Source organism: Eriocheir sinensis, chromosome 24, assembly GCF_024679095.1.
Source record: "Eriocheir sinensis breed Jianghai 21 chromosome 24, ASM2467909v1, whole genome shotgun sequence".
Taxonomy (NCBI): Eukaryota; Metazoa; Arthropoda; class Malacostraca; order Decapoda; family Varunidae; genus Eriocheir; species Eriocheir sinensis.
Window position 1 is genome coordinate 17,003,416 of NC_066532.1, and position 18,470 is coordinate 17,021,885.

The following is an 18,470-nucleotide window of genomic DNA, read 5'->3' on the forward strand; positions in this document are numbered from 1 at the left end:
CAGATTTTAACCAGAAACAGGGGGAACGCGGTTATACAGGGTAGACTGGGCTGGAAAAACGGAAGGAGGGGAGGGGAGGGGGAACATTGGTAGTGGTCTAGGGGGCGGGGGTTGGGGGTTGGGGATCAGCGGGCGGCTTGATGCACGGCGCCCCTGGGAATAATCACAACCCTGCCCGCTATAAATATGGTAATAGCGCCGCGCCAACATCTGCAAAAAGGACAACACGAGAGTAAGTGATATTTCTCCCGGCCTGTCCCGCTCACTCCCTCGCGCCATCACTCTTTCGCTGTCAACCCCCCTCCCTCCCCCACCACTACCCCCCACCCCCCTCTCTCCCTCTGTCTCTTTTTTCCCTTTCAGTCAATCCCATCCTTGTGTTTTCTCTCTTTTCTCTTCTTTTCCTCCTTCCCTTCTCTTGTTCCTCTTTTTTTTTCTTGAATTCGATGCCTTTGTATCTGTCTGTGTCTTTGTCTGTCTCTCTTTCTCTGTCTATCTATCTGTTACTGTCCATCTATCTGTCTGTTTTTCTTTTATGTGTTTGTCTGTTACTTCTTCCTCCATCTGTTCTCTTTGTTTGTTTCTCTTTTATCTCCTTTTCTCTCCTTTTTTTTTCCTCTTCTCCCCTCTCCTCATCTCTTCTCTTTTCTTTTTCTCATTCTTACTACTGCTACTACTACTACTACTACTACTACTACTACTACTACTACTACTACTACTACTACTACTACTACTACTACTACTACCACCGCTACTACTCTCCCTACAACAAAACGATAACAACACCTACAACACATACTAATCATAACACACACACACACACACACACACACACACACACACACACACACACACACACACACACACACACACACGAAGGAGCAGCTGTGTGGGATAAGTGTAATCCGCTAATTTAGGAGTAATTGGGGGAGTGAGAGAGAGGAGGGAGAGAGGGAGAGAGAGGGAGAGGGAGAGGGAGGGAGAGAGAGGGTGCAGGTGACCACTGGTGTTGAGTGTGTGTGTGTGTGTGTGTGTGTGTGTGTGTGTGTGTGTGTGTGTGTGTGTGTAAGGTTATTGTCATTGTTAGTTGTAGTAGTAGTAGCAGTAGGTGGAGGAAGAGGAGGAGGAGGAGGAGGAAGAGGAAGAGGAGGAGGAAAAGAAGATAAAGAAGGGACGAACGAAAAAAGTAACAATAGAACGAAGAAGGAATGAGTGAGAGAAGTAGAAGTGAAAGAAGAAGAAGAACAAGAACAACAACAACAATAACAACAACGACAACAACAACAAACACTGGGTTGCTATAAATTGATAAGCTAATGCATACAAGAGAGAGAGAGAGAGAGAGAGAGAGAGAGAGAGAGAGAGAGAGAGAGAGAGAGAGAGAGAGAGAGAGAGAGAGAGAGAGAACACCTCCGCTAATACGAGTTTACCTGTAATTATTGTCTAAGGTTGCCTAGAGACCCGGGCAGGTGCGAGGACACGTGGCCAGGTGGTGAGTGAGTGTATGAATTGATAGAGAAACGAACGAACGAACGAACAAACGAAAAAAGGAAGGAAGAAATAAAGAAAAAGAAAGAAAGGAAAAAAAATAAGAAAGAAGGAAGGAAGGAAACATGGAAATATAGGCAACAGAAAGCCTTTTGGCACATTACGAGGTTGCCCGCTGTGGCGCTTTAAGGGGCTATTACACTGGGCAAATTTTCCGTGGATCTTCAGTCAAACCACGATTTCCGCTGGCGTGGTTCTCCTATTTCCGTGGTTTTCTGACGTGTCCACGATCTTCCAAAGCTACGGTAGATTTCACCGAAGGACGACGGTATTACTCACCATCATCATCAGCAGCAATAACAAGAAACAAATGAGAACCACGCCAGCGGAAATCGTGGTTTGACTGAAGATCCACGGAAAATTTGCCCAGTGTAATCTGCTTGACAGTCACTTGGTGCCCCGCAGAGCAGATGAAAGCACTTCGGTATTCAGTTCACTCCTGACGCAACGAGATGACGGTCGATTCGATTTTTGAAGGAGTTGATGGTATTCGCATTTACTACTGCTTCTGAGGGAAGGTTGTTCCAGTGGCGGATAACTCGGTTTGGGAAGAAACTCCTGCCAATGCCTGTGCTGCATCGCCTCACTTAGAGAGAGAGAGTGTGTTTTTAAATTGGTAGACCGATATTTCTAGTTCTTGCAGTGTTCGACGCCTCTGAACTTCTTCGGGCACTGAAAGACCTGAATCATATCCCCTCGTAGGCGTCTCTTTTCCAGTAATTAAGGGACCAAAATTGTATTGCAGAAAGGAAGGAAGAAAGAAAGGAAAGAAGGAATAAAAAGAAACAAGGAAGGAAGGAAGGGATGAAGACAAAACAAGGTCACAACACTGATAGATATAATAACACTAAGAGGCGACGAATCATAAGATGTAACAACAACAACAACAACAGCATCAGCATAAGCAAGGGGTCACCAGCTGAGTCAGAACATGTGTGTGTGTGTGTGTGTGTGTGTGTGCTGAAGGGCCATAAAGCTGACTTATAGCGAGGTGGTCAGCTGCTGAGATCACTGCTGACGAGGGAAGGTGACGGGGGGGGGCGGGGGGGGGGGAAGGGGGGGGGATAGCTGTGTTGTGCTCTGTGACTTAATTTGCATGTCCGTCAACACTATTACAAAATCCCCCGCCATGAAGGGAGGGTGGAAGGGAGGAAGGGATAGGTAAGGAAGGAAAGGGGATGGATGGTGGGGGGGGGGGTGATATGTGGATGACAGGGAGAAAGGGACAAAAAGTGGATCAAGGAAAGAAAGGGAAGGGAAGGGAATGGGGAAAAGGGAGGAAGGGAGGGAGTGAGGGGCAAAATGTGGATGTAAGGAAAGGAAGGGAAGGAAGTGAGGATAGGTATAGGAAAGGGAGAGGAAGGAAAGGGGAGATAGGGAGGAAAAGGGGAAGGAAGGAAGGGAGAGAGGGAAGGAGAGAAGGTTAAGTGAAGGTAAGGGAGGAAAAGGGGAAGGAAGATATGTAGAAGGAAGGAAGGGAGAGAGGGAAGGAGAGAAGGTAAGGGAGGGAAAGGGGAAGGAAGATATGTAGAAGGAAGGAAGAGAGAGAGGGAAGGAGAGAAGATTAAGTGAAGGTAAGGGAGGGAAAGGGAAGGGAGGGGAGCAAATATGTAAGGAAGGAATGGAAGGGTGGTGGAGATAAAGGAAGGAAGGAAGGAAGGAAGGAAGGAGGTGTGAATGTATGGGAGGAAGGGAAGGAAGGAAGGTAGGATTGGTGAAAGGAGGAAAAGATGGAAAAGAAGTACTGGAAGGGGGGAATAGGGGGGAGGGGGAAGCTATCAAGGGCCATATAATCTCTCTCTCTCTCTCTCTCTCTCTCTCTCTCTCTCTCTCTCTCTCTCTCTCTCTCTCGGCAATCGAATAACACACTCGTAAATGCGTTTCTTCTCGTCCGTGTCGTGCATGTGTGTGTGTGTGTGTGTGTGTGAGTGTGTGTGTGTGTGTGTACTCAATCACCCAGAGACAACAACCTTTATGGAGGAAACAATGCGGAGAGAAGGAGGCAAGGAGGGAGGGAAGAGGGAGGGAAGGGAAGGGGCGTGAGGAAGGGATGAAAGGAGGGAAAGAAGGGGAAAGTGATGAGAGAGAGAGAGAGAGAGAGAGAGAGAGAGAGAGAGAGAGAGAGAGAGAGAGAGAGAGAGAGAGAGAGAGAGAGAAAAGATAGTCCATGATAAAAGATAATAAGAAAGAAAGGAAAAATTGAATAGCACGTTGAATAAAGAAAAGAAAGGAAGGATGAAAAAGAGTAGAAAGGAGAAGCGATAGAAAATGGATATTGAGAGAAAGAAGAAGAAGAAGAAGAAGACAACATAAGAGAAAACGAAGGAAAATTTATAATACCTCAGAAAAACGAAAAGAAAATAGGAAAAAAGAAAAAAAATAAGAAATAAAGACAACGAAGAGAGAGAGAGAGAGAGAGAGAGAGAGAGAGAGAGAGAGAGAGAGAGAGAGAGAGAGGTATATAATCGTAGGGTAACAACACACACTTGGGCGGCTTAGGAGGGCAAGATTAACCCAGATTTCCGGATGAACGACAGAACCCGATTTTTTTTGTTTGTTTGTGGTATCGGGAAGAGAAGGAAACACGGAAACATGGAAAGGCAGACAAGAAAAATGTGCTTCCTTCCCCCTCTCCCTCCTTTCCCTCCTCAGCCTCTTCCCCTCATTTTCCCTTTCTTTCTCCTTGTCCTTCCTTCCCCTTCCTTCCTTCCCCTCTCTCTCACTCGTTTCATTTTCTCCTCTGTTTCCCTTTTCTTCACTTCCCCATCCTTCCCCATCTCTTACTTTCCTTCTCTCCCCTTCCGTCCTTCCCCTCTCCTCCCCACACCTTTCTCTCTCTCTCTCTCCCTCACCCTTTTCTTTCTCTCTTCTGTCTCCGTTCTCTCCTCACTTCCCCATCCTTCCCCATCCCTTTTCTCCCCTTCCGTCCTTCTCTCTCTCTCTCTCTCTCTCTCTCTCTCTCTCTCTCTCCCTTTTCATTCTCTCTTCTGTCTCCCTTCTCTTCTCCTTACTTAATGGTTGCCCGCTTTGTAACCGTGATCTGCCTGACAGTCGCTCGGCGCCCTCCTCAGACCAGATCAAAGCCCTTAGGTGCGTACGTTCTGTTTACTCCTCTTCCAGTTTGCTCCTGTTGTCACGAAGTAAGGGTCGATGCGGTTTTTGAAGGAGTTGATGGTTTCTGCACTTACTTCTTCAGCGGGGAGGTTGTTCCAGTGGCGGATGACTCGGATGGGAAAGAAACTCCTGCCAGTGTCTGTATTGCATCGCTTCTCTTGAATTAGCAGATCCATGAGGAGAATGGGAGGAGGAGGAGGCGGAAGAAGTAACTAGAGAAAGACAAAAAAGAAGAGAAAAAAGGAGTAAAGAAAAAAATACAAAAAAATAAGACGGATATAGACTAGACTGATTTTTCTCTCAGTATTGTTATTTCTAGCGGCAGGAATAGTAGATGTAGTAGTAGTAGTAGTAGTAGTAGTAGTAGTAACAAAAGTAATAGCAGTAGTACTTTCTTCTCTTTATTAATTCTTTTTTTTTACCTGATGTACAATTTTCACCTTTTCTTTCTCCTCCTTTCTTCTCTTTTTCTACCTTGTGTCGTATTGTTTTCTACCTTTTCTTCCTCTCATTTCTTATTTTCTCACTCTATATTGTATTATTTCTCCTTTTCTTTCTCCTCCTTTCTTCTCTTTTTCTACCTTGTGTCGTATTGTCTTCTACCTTTTCTTCCTCTCATTTCTTATTTTCTTGCTCTATATTGTATTGTTTCTCCTTTTCTCTCTCCCTTCGATTCCTAAGTTATTTTCTCTTACCTTTTCTTCAGTTCTTTTTAGTAGTAATAGTGGTAGTAGAAGCAGAAATAGCAGTAATAGTAGTAGTAGCAGTAGTAGTGGCCCTTAACCCTTTCCCTAACTACCAGTATGAACGACTTAAGGGGATAAGCTTCTATTATGGCTGCAGGTGTTGTCCCTTTACCCCTTACCTCCCCTTAGCCTCTCCCCTTCCTCCTCTTGTCTCCTCTCTCTCTCCCCTTTACCCTGCAGCCTCTCCCCTCTCTCCCCTTTACCCTGCAGCCTCTCCCCTCTCTCCCCTTGTGGCTCCGTAGCCCGGCGGTACTTATAATAGATTTGGTCAACGCTTGTCCTCACCACCTTGAGTCCAATGGCTGTAACTCATACTGCAATACGTTTTTTATGTTATAGTTTAGTTACCGTTGAAGTTATACCTTTTTCTACTCGGGTATACAAGACAGATTCGTTACTCTCTCTCTCTCTCTCTCTCTCTCTCTCTCTCTCTCTCTCTCTCTCTCTCTCTCTCCCTCCCCTTACTCCCTTCCTCTCCTCCCCAGCTTCACAAATGAATCCCCTTTTGAGTCAGTAATTGCCACCCCTCCCCATTCTGGCTCAAATGACTGGTAAACAAGCTAAAGGGAGGGGGGGGAAGGGAGGGAGGAAGGAGAAGGAAGGAAGGGAGGAGGGAAGGGAGGAGGGAGGGAGGAGGAGGGAAGGGGAGGGAGAAGGAAGGGAAGGGAGGGAGAAGGAATGAAGGGAGGGAGGGAGGAAGGGAGAAGGAAAGGAAGGGAGGGAGGGAGAAGAAAGGGAAGGGAGGAGAGCGCTACTGATAGACCTTGGCTATACTCTGCACGACTCTTACCTCCCTCCTCCTCCTCCTCCTCCTCCTCCTCCTCCTCTTATTGTTCCTCTTCCTCCTCCTCCTTTTCCTTCTCTTACTCTGACTTTTTTTTTACTTTCAATTTTCAAGGTTTTTATTTTTTTTTTCACTCCCTTTTGTCTTTCTTATTTTTCTAGTTTTTTTTTTTTCGTCCCTCGTTTATTTTTGTTTTTATTTTTTTATTTTGTTCTATCTCTCCACTTTTTATGTTCACCTTTTCTTCCACCTTTTTGCTTCCACTTATTCTTTCCCAGTTTCTCGTTCTCCCCGTTCCGTTCTCCCCGTTCCGTTCTCCCCGTTTCGTTCTCCCCGTTCCGTTCTCACCTTTTCGTTCTCCCCGTTCCGTTCTCCCCGTTCCGTTCTCCCCGTTCCGTTCTCCCCGTTCCGTTCTCCCCGTTCCGTTCTCCCCGTTCCGTTCTCCCCGTTCCGTTCTCCCCGTTCCGTTCTCCCCGTTCCGTTCTCCCCGTTCCGTTCTCACCTTTTCGTTCTCCCCGTTCCGTTCTCCCCGTTCCGTTCTCCCCGTTCCGTTCTCCCCGTTCCGTTCTCCCCGTTTCGTTCTCCCCGTTCCGTTCTCACCTTTTCGTTCTCCCCGTTCCGTTCTCCCCGTTCCGTTCTCACCTTTTCGTTCTCCTGTTCCGTTCTCCCTGTTCCGTTCTCCTGTTCGTTCTCCTGTTCCGTTCTCACCTTTTCGTTCTCCCTGTTCCGTTCTCCCTGTTCCGTTCTCCTGTTCCGTTCTCCTGTTTCGTTCTCCCCGTTCAGTTCTCCCCGTTCAGTTCTCCCCGTTCCGTTCTCCCCGTTCCGTTCTCCCCGTTCAGTTCTCCCCGTTCCGTTCTCCCCGTTCCGTTCTCCCCGGTCTGTTCTCCCCGTTCCGTTCTCCCCGGTCTGTTCTCCCCGTTCCGTTCTCCCCGTTCAGTTCTCCCCGTTCCGTTCTCCCCGTTTAGTTCTCCCCGTTCCGTTCTCCCCGTTCCGTTCTCCCCGTTCCGTTCTCACTTTTTCGTTCCCTCCTTTTGTGAGAGTGAAAGTCAGGTGTCTGGGCTCAGGTGTCGGCTCCTTTAATCCCTTCGTCACGTCTGCCTTTGTGTGTCCTGTGAATAATAATGATGACGATAATGGGGAGAGTGATGTTTAGGTGTGTGAATAATTGTATGGTTCTTATAATGCTATTTCTCTCTCTCTCTCTCTCTCTCTCTCTCTCTCTCTCTCTCTCTCTCTCTCTCTCTCTCTCTCTCTCTCTCTCTCTCTCTTTTTGCAGGGTGAGTACTGATGATGATGATGATGGTGGTGACGATGCGGTGAAGATGCAGGTTAAGTGTTGTGAATCGCTTATTTCTGTTTTTTTGTTTTATATTTTGAGTCGCGTTTTCACATTAATGTTGACCCTTTCTCATGTGCTGCCAATAGCGTCGGTAAGCTGTCTTGAGGGGTCTCTTGGGCGGCCCCAGTCTGTTAGTGGCGCGGGCGAATTTTATTTATAGTGGGTGCCGTGATGTGTGACTCTTGCCTGGCCCATGCTGCCCCCCGGTGCTCCTCTTGACCGAAGTCGCTGAAGTTAGGGTTGAGTGAAGGCCTGGGCAGCATGTGGGTAATCGTCTGCCTCTCGGTCGTGGTTGAAAATTGTCGGCGTGTTGCGGTGGGACTCGAACCTGGGTCCTCGAGATCACGCCCGCACACTGACCATTTCAGGAGCAGTAAGTAGCGGGCTTTTTATTTTATTTTTATTTATTTATTTATTTATTATTTTTTTTACGCCCTTGCACTGTCCTCTGCTGTAAAAAAAAGAAAAAATAATCGGCCGCCGTCTACAGAATCAAGCTTTCCCTGATGCCGTAGACGGAGTATTTGTCGTTTTTCGTAAATGGGTCTGAGTATTTTGTATACTATCTGTATTTTTTCGCCTCCGCGGTGCAGTGGTTAGCGTCCCTGACTACGAATCTGCGGGCCTGGGTTCGAATCCTGGCCTTTGCGGTCGGCGTGTAGGCCACCCAGCTGTTCATCCTTCCTTTCGGGCTGGTTGATAAATGGGTACCTGGGGACACCTGGGGAAGGTAAACTATAGGAACCCGGATGTCACGCTGCCCTGTGTCTGGTTGTTCCCTCCCACCACAGGCTCAACGGGCCAACGGGACGGAGATGAGCACCGCCGCCACGCGCAGCTATAGCGTGTGCTCCAACGTTACCCTTACTTTAAGATGTAGTTGTCGTATCCGGGAACGTGTTGGTATTAAGAGCCTCAGTAAAAGTGAACACATTTATTCATAGTAGTGGTGAGTGTGTCAAGCGAGGTGGTTCAGCACAGCGGCGAGTCGGCCATCTTGACGCCGACGAGGAAACACTGACCCAAATAAACACGAGAAGAAATATATAGATAATAAACTTAACTACTTACTTAAATATATAAACAATAATAAATAGTTAGACAAATAAACAACAGTAAATAGATGAGCAAATGAACAGGTTAAAGTTAAATAATGAAAAAACTAGATAAATTGAAAAGAAAATGTTCAAATTAATAAATAAAATAATTTAATAAAAAGTGAATGAATAAAGAAGAAAAGAATATCTAATTTACACTAAGCAAACAAGAATGAATAGTTTAAAATATACACCAGCAGCGCAAAGCAAACAGTTAAGTAAATTAATATATCGTCACCTTCGTCAACAAACCGCCTAAGTCATTATTTTCTACTTTTCAGGAAATCATAAAAGAACTGTCATTATCTCATTTGTCTTAAGATTTAGGCAGAAATGAAAAGGCCAATTCTAGAACACTCAAACCCTGAATGACGAAGGCAACTATACAGAAATGGGAGTCACGTGTTGAAAAATTGATGTAGACTTTTCGGGAAATCATAAAAGAAATGTCATTATCTCATTTGTCTTAAGATTTAGGCAGAAATGAAAAGGCCAATTCTAGAACACTCAAACCCTGAATGACGAAGGCAACTATACAGAAATGGGAGTCACGTGTTGAAAAATTGATGTAGACTTTTCAGGAAATCATAAAAGAAATGTCATTATCTCATTTGTCTTAAGATTTACGCAGAAACAAAAAGGCCAATTCTAGAACACTCAAACCCTGAATGACGAAGGCAACTATACAGAAATGGGCGTCACGTGTTGAAAAATTGATGTAGACTTTTCAGGAAATCATAAAAGAAATGTCATTATCTCATTTGTCTTAAGATTTAGGCAGGAATGAAAAGGCCAATTCTAGAACACTCAAACCCTGAATGACGAAGGCAACTATACAGAAATGGGCGTCACATGCTGAAAATTTGATGTAGACTTTTCAGGAAATCATAAAAGAACTGTCATTATCTCATTTGTCTTAAGATTTACGGAGAAACGAAAAGGCCAATTCTGGAACACTCAAACCCTGAATGACGAAGGCAACTATACAGAAATGGGCGTCACATGCTGAAAATTTGATGTAGACTTTTCGGGAAATCATAAAAGAAATGTCATTATCTCATTTGTCTTAAGATTTAGGCAGAAATGAAAAGGCCAATTCTGGAACACTCAAACCCTGAATGACGAAGGCAACTATACAAAAATGGGAGTCACGTGTTGAAAAATTGATGTAGACAAAAACCTGGAAATCCCTGAAAAATGACTTAGGCAATTATTTTATGAGGGTGACGATATTCAACGTAATAAATAAGTTGCAAAGTTTATCAATAACACTCGACAGAATAACCAAAATGATTTATATACAGACCTGGAAATCCCTGAAAAATGACTTAGGGAATTATTTTATGAGGGTGACGATATTCAACGTAATAAATAAGTTGCAAAGTTTACGAATAACACTCAACAGAATAACCGAAATAATCTATATACAGACATAACCTAAGCGGGCTTTTTTTCTTTTTTCCTTGCTTTTGTTTTCTCCCTCAAGCTGCTTCTTTTCCCTTAACAAAAATGGGAGACAAAGTTCTTAACACCCAGAATAATAATAATAGTCAAAATCATCTGTACACACACATAACCTGCGGCCTCGGTGTCTGGTTCAAAATATTCGCTTTGCACTGTACAGAAAACATAATATACAAGGTAGACTGAATCAATAACAAAGTCAGTGGTAATAATAATAATAATAATAATAATAATAATAATAATAATAATAATAATAATAATCAGAGTATAAGCATTTGTCCACGTAAAGCTTCTAAAACCTTATAGCAAAAAAAGAAAAGGCGTGTTTGGAATAATAACACAAAAAATCAATAAGAACGTCAGTGATAATAATAATAATAATAATAATAATAATAATAATAATAATAATAATAATAATAATCAGAGTATAAGCATTTGTCCACATACAGCCTCTAAAACCTTATAGCAAAAAAAAAAAAAGGCATGTTTGGAATAATAACACACAAAAAAACAGATATATAAATGATATGTTAATCCTCAGCGAGCTTCTGTTTATCATTTCACAAAGTACGTATAAACAGTTCTCTTACTCATAATTCTACAACTTTATAGAAAAAAAATATATATAGTCATGTTTGGAATAAATATTAAAAAAAACAGATAATAAGTTAATTCTCGGCAAGCTTTAGTTCATTATTTCTCTAAGTATAAACAGTTGTCCTACTTATGAATCTAAAACCTTATAGACAAAATATAAATAGACTGATATCACATGCAAATAAATAAATAATAAATTAGGTAAATCATAATAGTAGACTGATATCACATGCAAATAAATAAATAAATAATAGATTAGGTAAATTATATTAGTCCGCCAGCAAGCTTAAGTTGAGTATTTCCCAGGAAGTATAAACAGCAGTCTTCATAAAGCTTCAGAAGCCCTTTATATACACCAGAGAGACGCGCCGAGAAGAATCCAGTAGCAGGGACAAGAAGCACAGACCTACTTGTTCTCATAGCGCATCAACTCTCCTTCTTCAGCGTCGACACAACCCTCAATACCCTCGCCCGTGATACCCAAAGAACTGGGAAAGCTGTGGTTAGGGCGCTGGTTTCGTGTCCTTTTGGTCTGTACAATTTGCCGCGGAGAAGAAGCGGGGGCGATGAAGGTATGGCGGGGAATGGCTTGGAGTTGACCGTTTTGGCATCAATCAGCTCTCGATCTTCTGCGTTGAAACAAGTCCCGACACCCTTCCCTTAATACTCAAAGGAACAGGGAAAGCAACAGTGAGGGCGTTGGACTCGTATCCTTTTTAACCCGTAGAAGAAGCGGAGACGAGGAAGGTATGGCGAGGAATGGCTGGGAGTTGACCGCCCTGGCATCAGCTCTCGGTCTCCTGCGTTGAAACAAGTCACCCAAACGAACAGGGGAAGCAATAGTGAGGGCGTTGGACTCGTATCCTTTTTAACCCGTAGAAGAAGCGGAGACGAGGAAGGTATGGCGGGGAATGGCGGGGACTTGACCGTTCTGGCACCAACTCTCCTGCCTCGAACCGGATGAAACACTGAAGCTCATGCGAGAAGCGGTAGGGCGAATGAGAAAGCTCGGTCACTTGGTTGGTGGAACGGTCGTGAAGTCGGAAAGTCGGTAGATCGAGGGGAAGGGGAAGTGTTCTTGGTCGATATTCTCAGACGCCTCTCACATCAACCATTCACAAAGGCCAAAAAGGAGATCATTCGGATTTTCACGAGTGTTTTTAGGTTCATGGTACAGAAAAGCGGTCAAACTACCACCAGGGCCATCAAACAACCCACGTAAATGCTCAAAACTCCTACGAAAGCCTGGTCAGATAGGTGTGTCTGGGCGCCGGAATTAAGAATATGTACCCTTGTTTTGCTCTATCGTGACATCCTCGACTCCCCGTTCAGACATCGAGCACGTGGTTGAGGTAGGCGATGTAGCAGATAGCGAGGCGCAGAATCTCGATTTTGGAGAGTTTCTTGTCCGGCGGGAGGGTCGGCAGCAGTTTGCGGAGCTCGGCGAAGGCCACGTTGAAGGCCTCCACCCGCATCCGCTCTCTACTGGCGTGCGCAGTGCGGTACTTGAGGGTGGCCCGCCGCCGCCGCCTGCGTTCCTCCTTGGTCATCGCCAGCACGCTCTCCCGCTCCCTGAAGAAGAGGTGTGCGTGTTACCAGAGCCAAGGATAAGAGAGTTTGGTACTGTGAGAAGAGAATATGTTAGATTATATTTAGACTATATTAGACTACATTTTGTCCTTTTATCTTATGTCATCGGCATTGTGACAAGAGAAAAAAAGAAAATCAGACAAGCAGACAAGCAAATTTGACCTAGCCTTTGACATAGCTTGACCTAACATACCAAACGTGACCCAGTGTAATCTTTGCCATGCGTGACCCAGGATAGCCTGTAACATGAAGACCTAACAAACCTAACGTGACCCATGTTGTTTAACCTAGCGTGACCCAACATGACCTTTCACATAGCTTGACCCAACATACGTAGCGCGACCCACCATAGCCTTTAACCTAGCATGACCCAACATGACCTTTGACCTAGCGTGACCCAGCCTGACCCACCTTGACCTCCTCGTGGGCGCCGCGTCCGCCAGCACAAAGGTGGGGTCGTTTTCTATGTCCGAGGGGCGACTCTCCTGTTTGACGGAGGATGTGCTGGTGGTGGTGGTGGGCGGCCGCTCCTCCCGTCCGACTGACCCCTCCTGTACCCGGGTCAGGTCACGCCGCACCAGCAGGTCGGTTCTACTCGTGAAGTCCTGCGCAGGCCGGAACTCCAACCGCCGACTTAGCTCTGACCTGTAGTGGGAGTTTGACTTAGAGTTGTACTAAGTGAAGGCTAGGATGGAGTGAAGCTTCATGTCTATAGCCCGTACTCTCAGACGCTTTCGGCTCCCTCGGTAACTGTTTCCAAAGGCCACAAAGGAGGGGAGTCGGGTTTTCATGAGTCAGATGCCTATTTGCAGTTTTTAGGGAGGCGGTGGCTGAGTGGAAACGGGTACAAGTCCCGCCCGCCGCATCAAGCTGACAATTTTCAGGGCCGCTTTCACAGTCGTTTTGTTCGTGTTGATCGTTACCAATGGCGGCGATCGCCGCTATAGAATTTCCACTTAAAACTGGCCGATGGGGTAGTGGCGGCTGCGGGGTTAGCCTAGCCCCGCACCTTACCACACACTCTCAACACCTCTCGCTTCCTCTGCAGCCGCCACTACCCCATAGGCCAGTTTCACGTGGAAAACTATAGCGTCGATCGGCGCCATTGGTAACGATCAAAACAAACAAAACGACTGTGAAAGCGGCCCCCAGTCATCGCCGAGTGTCTTAAAACTACCCACATGCTGTTCTGAGGACCACCTATCAACCCGGACTCTAGCAAAGCTCTCTAAAGTGGAGCAAAAATGAGTTGCGGTCGGTAGCATGAACCAAACAAGATGCCGCCACTATAAACACTTGCCTGCACCACGAACGGGCAAGATAGCCTACCGGAGCAACAGGCTGAACGTATAAAAACAAGTGTTAATAGCACAAAAACTGTGCTAGATCGGCGGCGCATGACCCTCCAACACACCCCCAACAATTTATATCTTGCAACTAGGGCTCTAAAATGGAAAATGCTGAAAAGTAAAGATGGCGCCACTATAAACACTTGCCTGCGCCACAACGGGCTGGGGCCGACCATCAGGCCTACTATGAAGACCTACCGGCGCCACAGGCCAAGACGTAAAAAAAAAAAAAAAGCTGACTCTGTTTACAATGCCATGTCGTAGGGTTCATCACGGCTAACAAATATATTATACAATGTCATGTCTACAATGCATGGGTAAGACAGGAAAACAACTTGAAGATAACAACAACAACAACACTATAAGAAGATGGACAATCTGTTGATCGCCGTCTGCGACGCCGATAAAACAACCCATATTCGTAAACATTTCGTAGCTCACACACCCACATTTGGTAAGACTTTCGTAGAGGTTGTTGTGGGCATTTCCGTGGGTAGTTTGATGAGCCTGGTGATAGTTTGACAAGGCTTCTGCACCGTGAACGTGAACAAAACAAGAACTCAACTAATCTCCTTTGTGGCCTTTTCAAATAGTTGTCGTGGGAGGCGAAAGTGTCTGAGCATACGTGCCAAAGCCTCTCTACTTAACAGGCTCACTTATGTATACTTTTTTGTGTATGTACGTGCGTGCGTGTCCGTGTCTGCGTGCGTGCGTGTGCTCGTTCGTTGGTCACTTACTGTCTTACCTGGCGAGCTCGTGCTTCACAAAGTCAGGTCGTGGCGCCGCGTGCAGAGCCGCCACCCGGAGGTCAGGGGAGGTCAGCAGGCGGGGGTCACGGGTCACCAGGTCAGCCGAGGTCATGTAGCTGCAGGCTGTGTAGTGACCCGCCAAGGAAAAGTCCATGTCCGACCTGCAGGTGTGTGAGGCTTAATTAATTCAGGTAAAGGAAAGTGCAAGTTTACCTATACGTATATTTAATTGTGTGTGTGTGTGTGTGTGTGTGTGTGTGTGTGTGTGTGTGTGTGTGTGTGTGTGTGTGTGTGTGTGTACCTATATATTTAAGGGAAGGCAATGAAAGGGCAAGTTTACATATATATATTTAAGGGAAGGCAAGGAAAGGTGCAAGTCTCCCTGTATTTTGCTTTTATACGTTTACTGATAATATTTGTGTGTTTAGACAAGGAAAGGAAAGGAAGAAAAACAAACAGGAAGATAAAAGGAATTAGGTGGGAAAGGAAAAGAAATAGCATAGAAAAACGACAGAGAAAGTAAGAAAAACAAACGAGAAGATAAAAAGAAACAGAATTAAGTGGAAAAGGAAAAGAAATAGCATAGAAAAACGACAGAGAAAGAAAGAAAAATAAAGAAGAAAAAAAAAACAGAATTGAGTGGAAAAGGAATAGAAATTGCACAGAAAAACGACAGAGAAAGTAGGAAAAACAACCGAGAAGATAAAAAAAACAGAATTAAGTGGAAAAGGAAAAGACAAAGTGTAGAAAAACGACAGAGAAAGTAACAAAAACAAAGGAGAAGATAAAAAAAAGAGAATTAAGTGGAAAAGGAAAAGAAATGTCATAGAAAAACGACAGAGAAAGTAGGAAAAACAAACGAGAAGATAAAAAAAAAAAAACAGAATTAGGTGGAAAAGGAAAAGACAAAGTGTAGAAAAAACGCAGAGAAAGAAAGATAAAAACAAGTAAATAGGTGGAAAACAAGAGGAAAAAAATAGAAAAAAACACAGAAAAAAAGAAGATAAAAAACAAGAATTAGCGGAAAAGGAAAAGACAAAGTGTAGAAAAAAAAAGCAGAGAAAAAAATAGAAAAACAAGCAAATAGGTGGAAAGCAAGAGGAAAAGAATAGAAAAAACACAGAGAAAGGAAGAAAAACAAACGAAGATAAAAAACAGACTTAGGTGGAAAAAGAAGAAAGGAAAAGTAAAGAAGAAAATATAGAGAAAGGAAGAAAAACCAACGAGAAGATTAAAAAAAAAAATAATTGGAAAAGGAAGAGAGAGAGAGAGAGAGAGAGAGAGAGAGAGAGAGAGAGAGAGAGAGAGAGAGAGAGAGAGAGAGAGAGAGAGAATGAAGGAAGATGAACAGCGGAAAGATAGAGAAATGAAATAAAGAGTGGAAGAGGAGGGAAATCGGAGAGGTATATTGAGGAATAACAAGAAAAAAAGAAAGAAAGAAAAATGAAAGTCAAGACGCGAAACTGACAGCAAATTGGAGAAAAGGAAACATTGAAAAACACGAAAAAGCAAAGAAAATAAATATAGAGGGAAAATATGGAAGGAGAAGAAGGAGGAGGAGGAAAAGGAAACAAAAGGAAATGATTGAATGTGGACAAAATGAAAGAGTGAAGGTAAAAAGAGGGAAGAATAAGTTGATAATGATGGAAGAAGAGAAGAAGAAGGAAGAGAGAAAAAAAAATGGCACAGAAATGGAAAAGTAAAAAAAATGGGAAAAAAAGGAAACTTGGATATGAAAAAAGAAGGGAAAAAATAAGTGGAAATAATAGAAGGAAGAGAAGGAGGAGGACGAGGAAGAGGAGGAGGATGAAGATGGAACAATAATAATAATAATAATAATAATAATAATAATAATAATAATAATAATAATAATAATAATTGAATATGCAGAAAATGGAAGAGAAAAAGTAAAAAAAAAAGGAGAAAAATAATGTTGAAAAGATAAAAGGAGGAAGAGGAGGAGGAGGAGGAAAGAGGAAAGAAGAAACAAAAAGGAAAGAAAAATTGAAAGATGAAAAAATACCCGAAAAATCAAGAGAAAGAAAAAAAAAGAAGGAAAAGGAAAGGAAAAGATCAAGAAGGAAAAAAAAAGCCTGGTCATCCACTTCATCCACACCTCTTGGCCTCTTCATCCACTTTAACATCGACTCCATCCACTTCCCAGCCACTCCTTCAATCCATCTACTCTCAACCTTCTCTATCCACCTTACATCCAGTTCATCCACTTCTATTTGCCTCTCATCCACTTTCTCATCCAGTTCATCGCTTTTCTTCATTACATCCATTTCACAACCTTCCATTCAGCCGTTCCACTTCCCTCCACTTTCTTCATCCACCTCAAATCTATTTCATCCACTTCCCTTAGCTTCTTCATCCACCTTTTCATCCATGCAGTCCATTTTCTTTCCTCTCTTTCTGTCTAAATATTCCACAACCTTCTTCCATCTAGTCTTTCCACTTTCTCCAACCTCCTCCATCTATTTTTCATCCGGTTCATCCACTTCTCAGCTTCTCCATCCATTTTTCATCCACCCCAAGTCAATCCAAGCGTCTATCCACTTTCCCAGCCTTTCCATCCACCTATCATTGAATTCATCCACTTTCTCAACCTCTTCATCCATTGTCCATTGCGTTTATCCAGTTCTTTTCCCAGTCCACTCATCCATCTCTCCATCCAGTCCTTATTCTAGCCTATCCAGTTCATCCACTTAGCTAGCTTCTTCATCTACATAGCAATCCAGTTCTTCCACCATTCAGTTCGATTCCAGCTACCTTCCACCCAATCCACTCATCCACCTCTCCATCCAGTCCTTTTCCTAGCCTATCCAAGAGCCCATCCACTTTCCTAGCCACTTCATCCACCTTGCAATCCAGTCGTTCCTCCAGTCAGTTCGAGTCCAGGTTCATTCCACTCAGTCCACTCATCCATCTCTCCATCCATTCAGTCCTTCATTCTAGCCTGTTCAGTTCATCCACTTTCCTAGCCTTTTCATCCACCTTGCAATCCAGTCTTTCCACCAGCTAGTTCGATTCCAGCTACCCTTCGTCCAGTCCACTCATCCACCTCTAGTTATTCAAGAGTTCATCCACTTTCCCAGCTTCTTCATCCACTTTGCAATCCAGCTTTTCCACCAGTCACTTCGATTCCAGCTACCCTCCATCCAGTCCATTCATCCACCTCCATTTAGTTATTCAAGAGTTCATCCACTTTCCCAGCTTCGTCATCCACTTTGCAATCCAGTTTTTCCACCAGCCAATTCGATTCCAGCTACCCTCCATCCAGTCCACTCATCCACCCCCATTCAGTTATTCAATAGTCCACTTCCCTTCCACTTCCACTTCCTTATATAGCTTCTTCACCTTACAATCCAAGCGTTCCACCACCCAGTTCGAGTCCACCTACCCTCCATCCATACCACTCAGCCAGTCCATTACTCACTTCGCACATACAGGAGGATTCAGTCACCCACAATCTTCATGACGTAGGACTCCGCCGACCGCACCCCGACCGCACCCCGACCTCACCACGACCGCACCCCGACCTCACCACGACCGCAACGTCACCTTCGTCACTCTTCCTCTCTCTTTCCTTCTCTCCCTCCCGCTGGTTTGTCCTTCTTTCCTTCCTTCTTTGCGGCTCCTTCGTTTTTTCTTTGTTTTCGTTCCTTCAAGCACTCTTTGGACGCTCTTCGGGAACCAGAGACTCTACCAAGGACGCTTCTCTCTCTCCCTCCCGCCGGTTTCTCCTTCCTTCCTTCCTTCCTTCCTTCTCCTCCCTTGCGGCTCCTTCGTCCTTCTTCGTTCCTTCAAGCACTCTTTGGACGCTCTTCGGGAACCTGAGACTCCAACGACACCTCTCTCTCTCCCTCCCGCCTGTTTCTCCTTTCTTCCTTCCTTCCTTCTCCTCCCTTGCGGCTCCTTCGTCCTTCTTCTTCGCTCTTCCTCGTCTTCCTTCCCTCAAGCACTCTTTGGACTCTCTTCGGGAACCTGAAACTCCAGCACTAAGCCGGTTTCTCCTTCCTTCCTTCCTTCCTTCCTTCTCCTCCCTTGCGGCTCCTTCGTCCTTCTTCTTCGTTCTTCTTCGTCTTTATTC

At 44.5% G+C, this 18,470-nt stretch overlaps 1 protein-coding gene across 2 annotated transcripts; it reads right to left on the reverse strand.

The window, feature by feature from the left end:
* Positions 1–8,450: 8,450 nt before the first annotated feature.
* Positions 8,451–18,250, reverse strand: LOC127002962 (neurogenin-3-like). 2 transcript variants are annotated; one of them, XR_007756773.1, is made up of 5 exons: positions 17,817–18,250; positions 14,374–14,538; positions 12,691–12,924; positions 9,935–12,261; positions 8,451–9,808 (listed from the first exon to the last, which is right to left on the reverse strand). XR_007756773.1 is itself a non-coding variant. In XM_050869271.1 (4 exons), the coding sequence occupies exons 2-4, from the start codon at positions 14,529–14,531 to the stop codon at positions 12,018–12,020; spliced, it is 636 nt and encodes a 211-aa protein (XP_050725228.1). In that variant the 5' UTR covers positions 14,532–14,538; positions 17,817–18,250; the 3' UTR covers positions 8,451–12,017. The 2 variants fall into 2 exon arrangements, 1 of the variants encoding a protein (XP_050725228.1); XM_050869271.1 differs by having other exon boundaries at positions 8,451–12,261.
* Between the last annotated feature and the right edge of the window lie 220 nt (positions 18,251–18,470).

Coding starts and splice junctions, on each gene's coding strand:
- LOC127002962 (XM_050869271.1), bottom strand. CDS start 14,531: ATGGACTTTTCCTTGGCGGGTCACTACACAGCCTGCAGCTACATGACC. Junction 12,925..14,373: donor GTGAAGCACGAGCTCGCCAG/GTAAGACAGTAA, acceptor CTCCCACTACAG/GTCAGAGCTAAGTCGGCGGT. Junction 12,262..12,690: donor GCGCCCACGAGGAGGTCAAG/GTGGGTCAGGCT, acceptor CCTCTTCTTCAG/GGAGCGGGAGAGCGTGCTGG.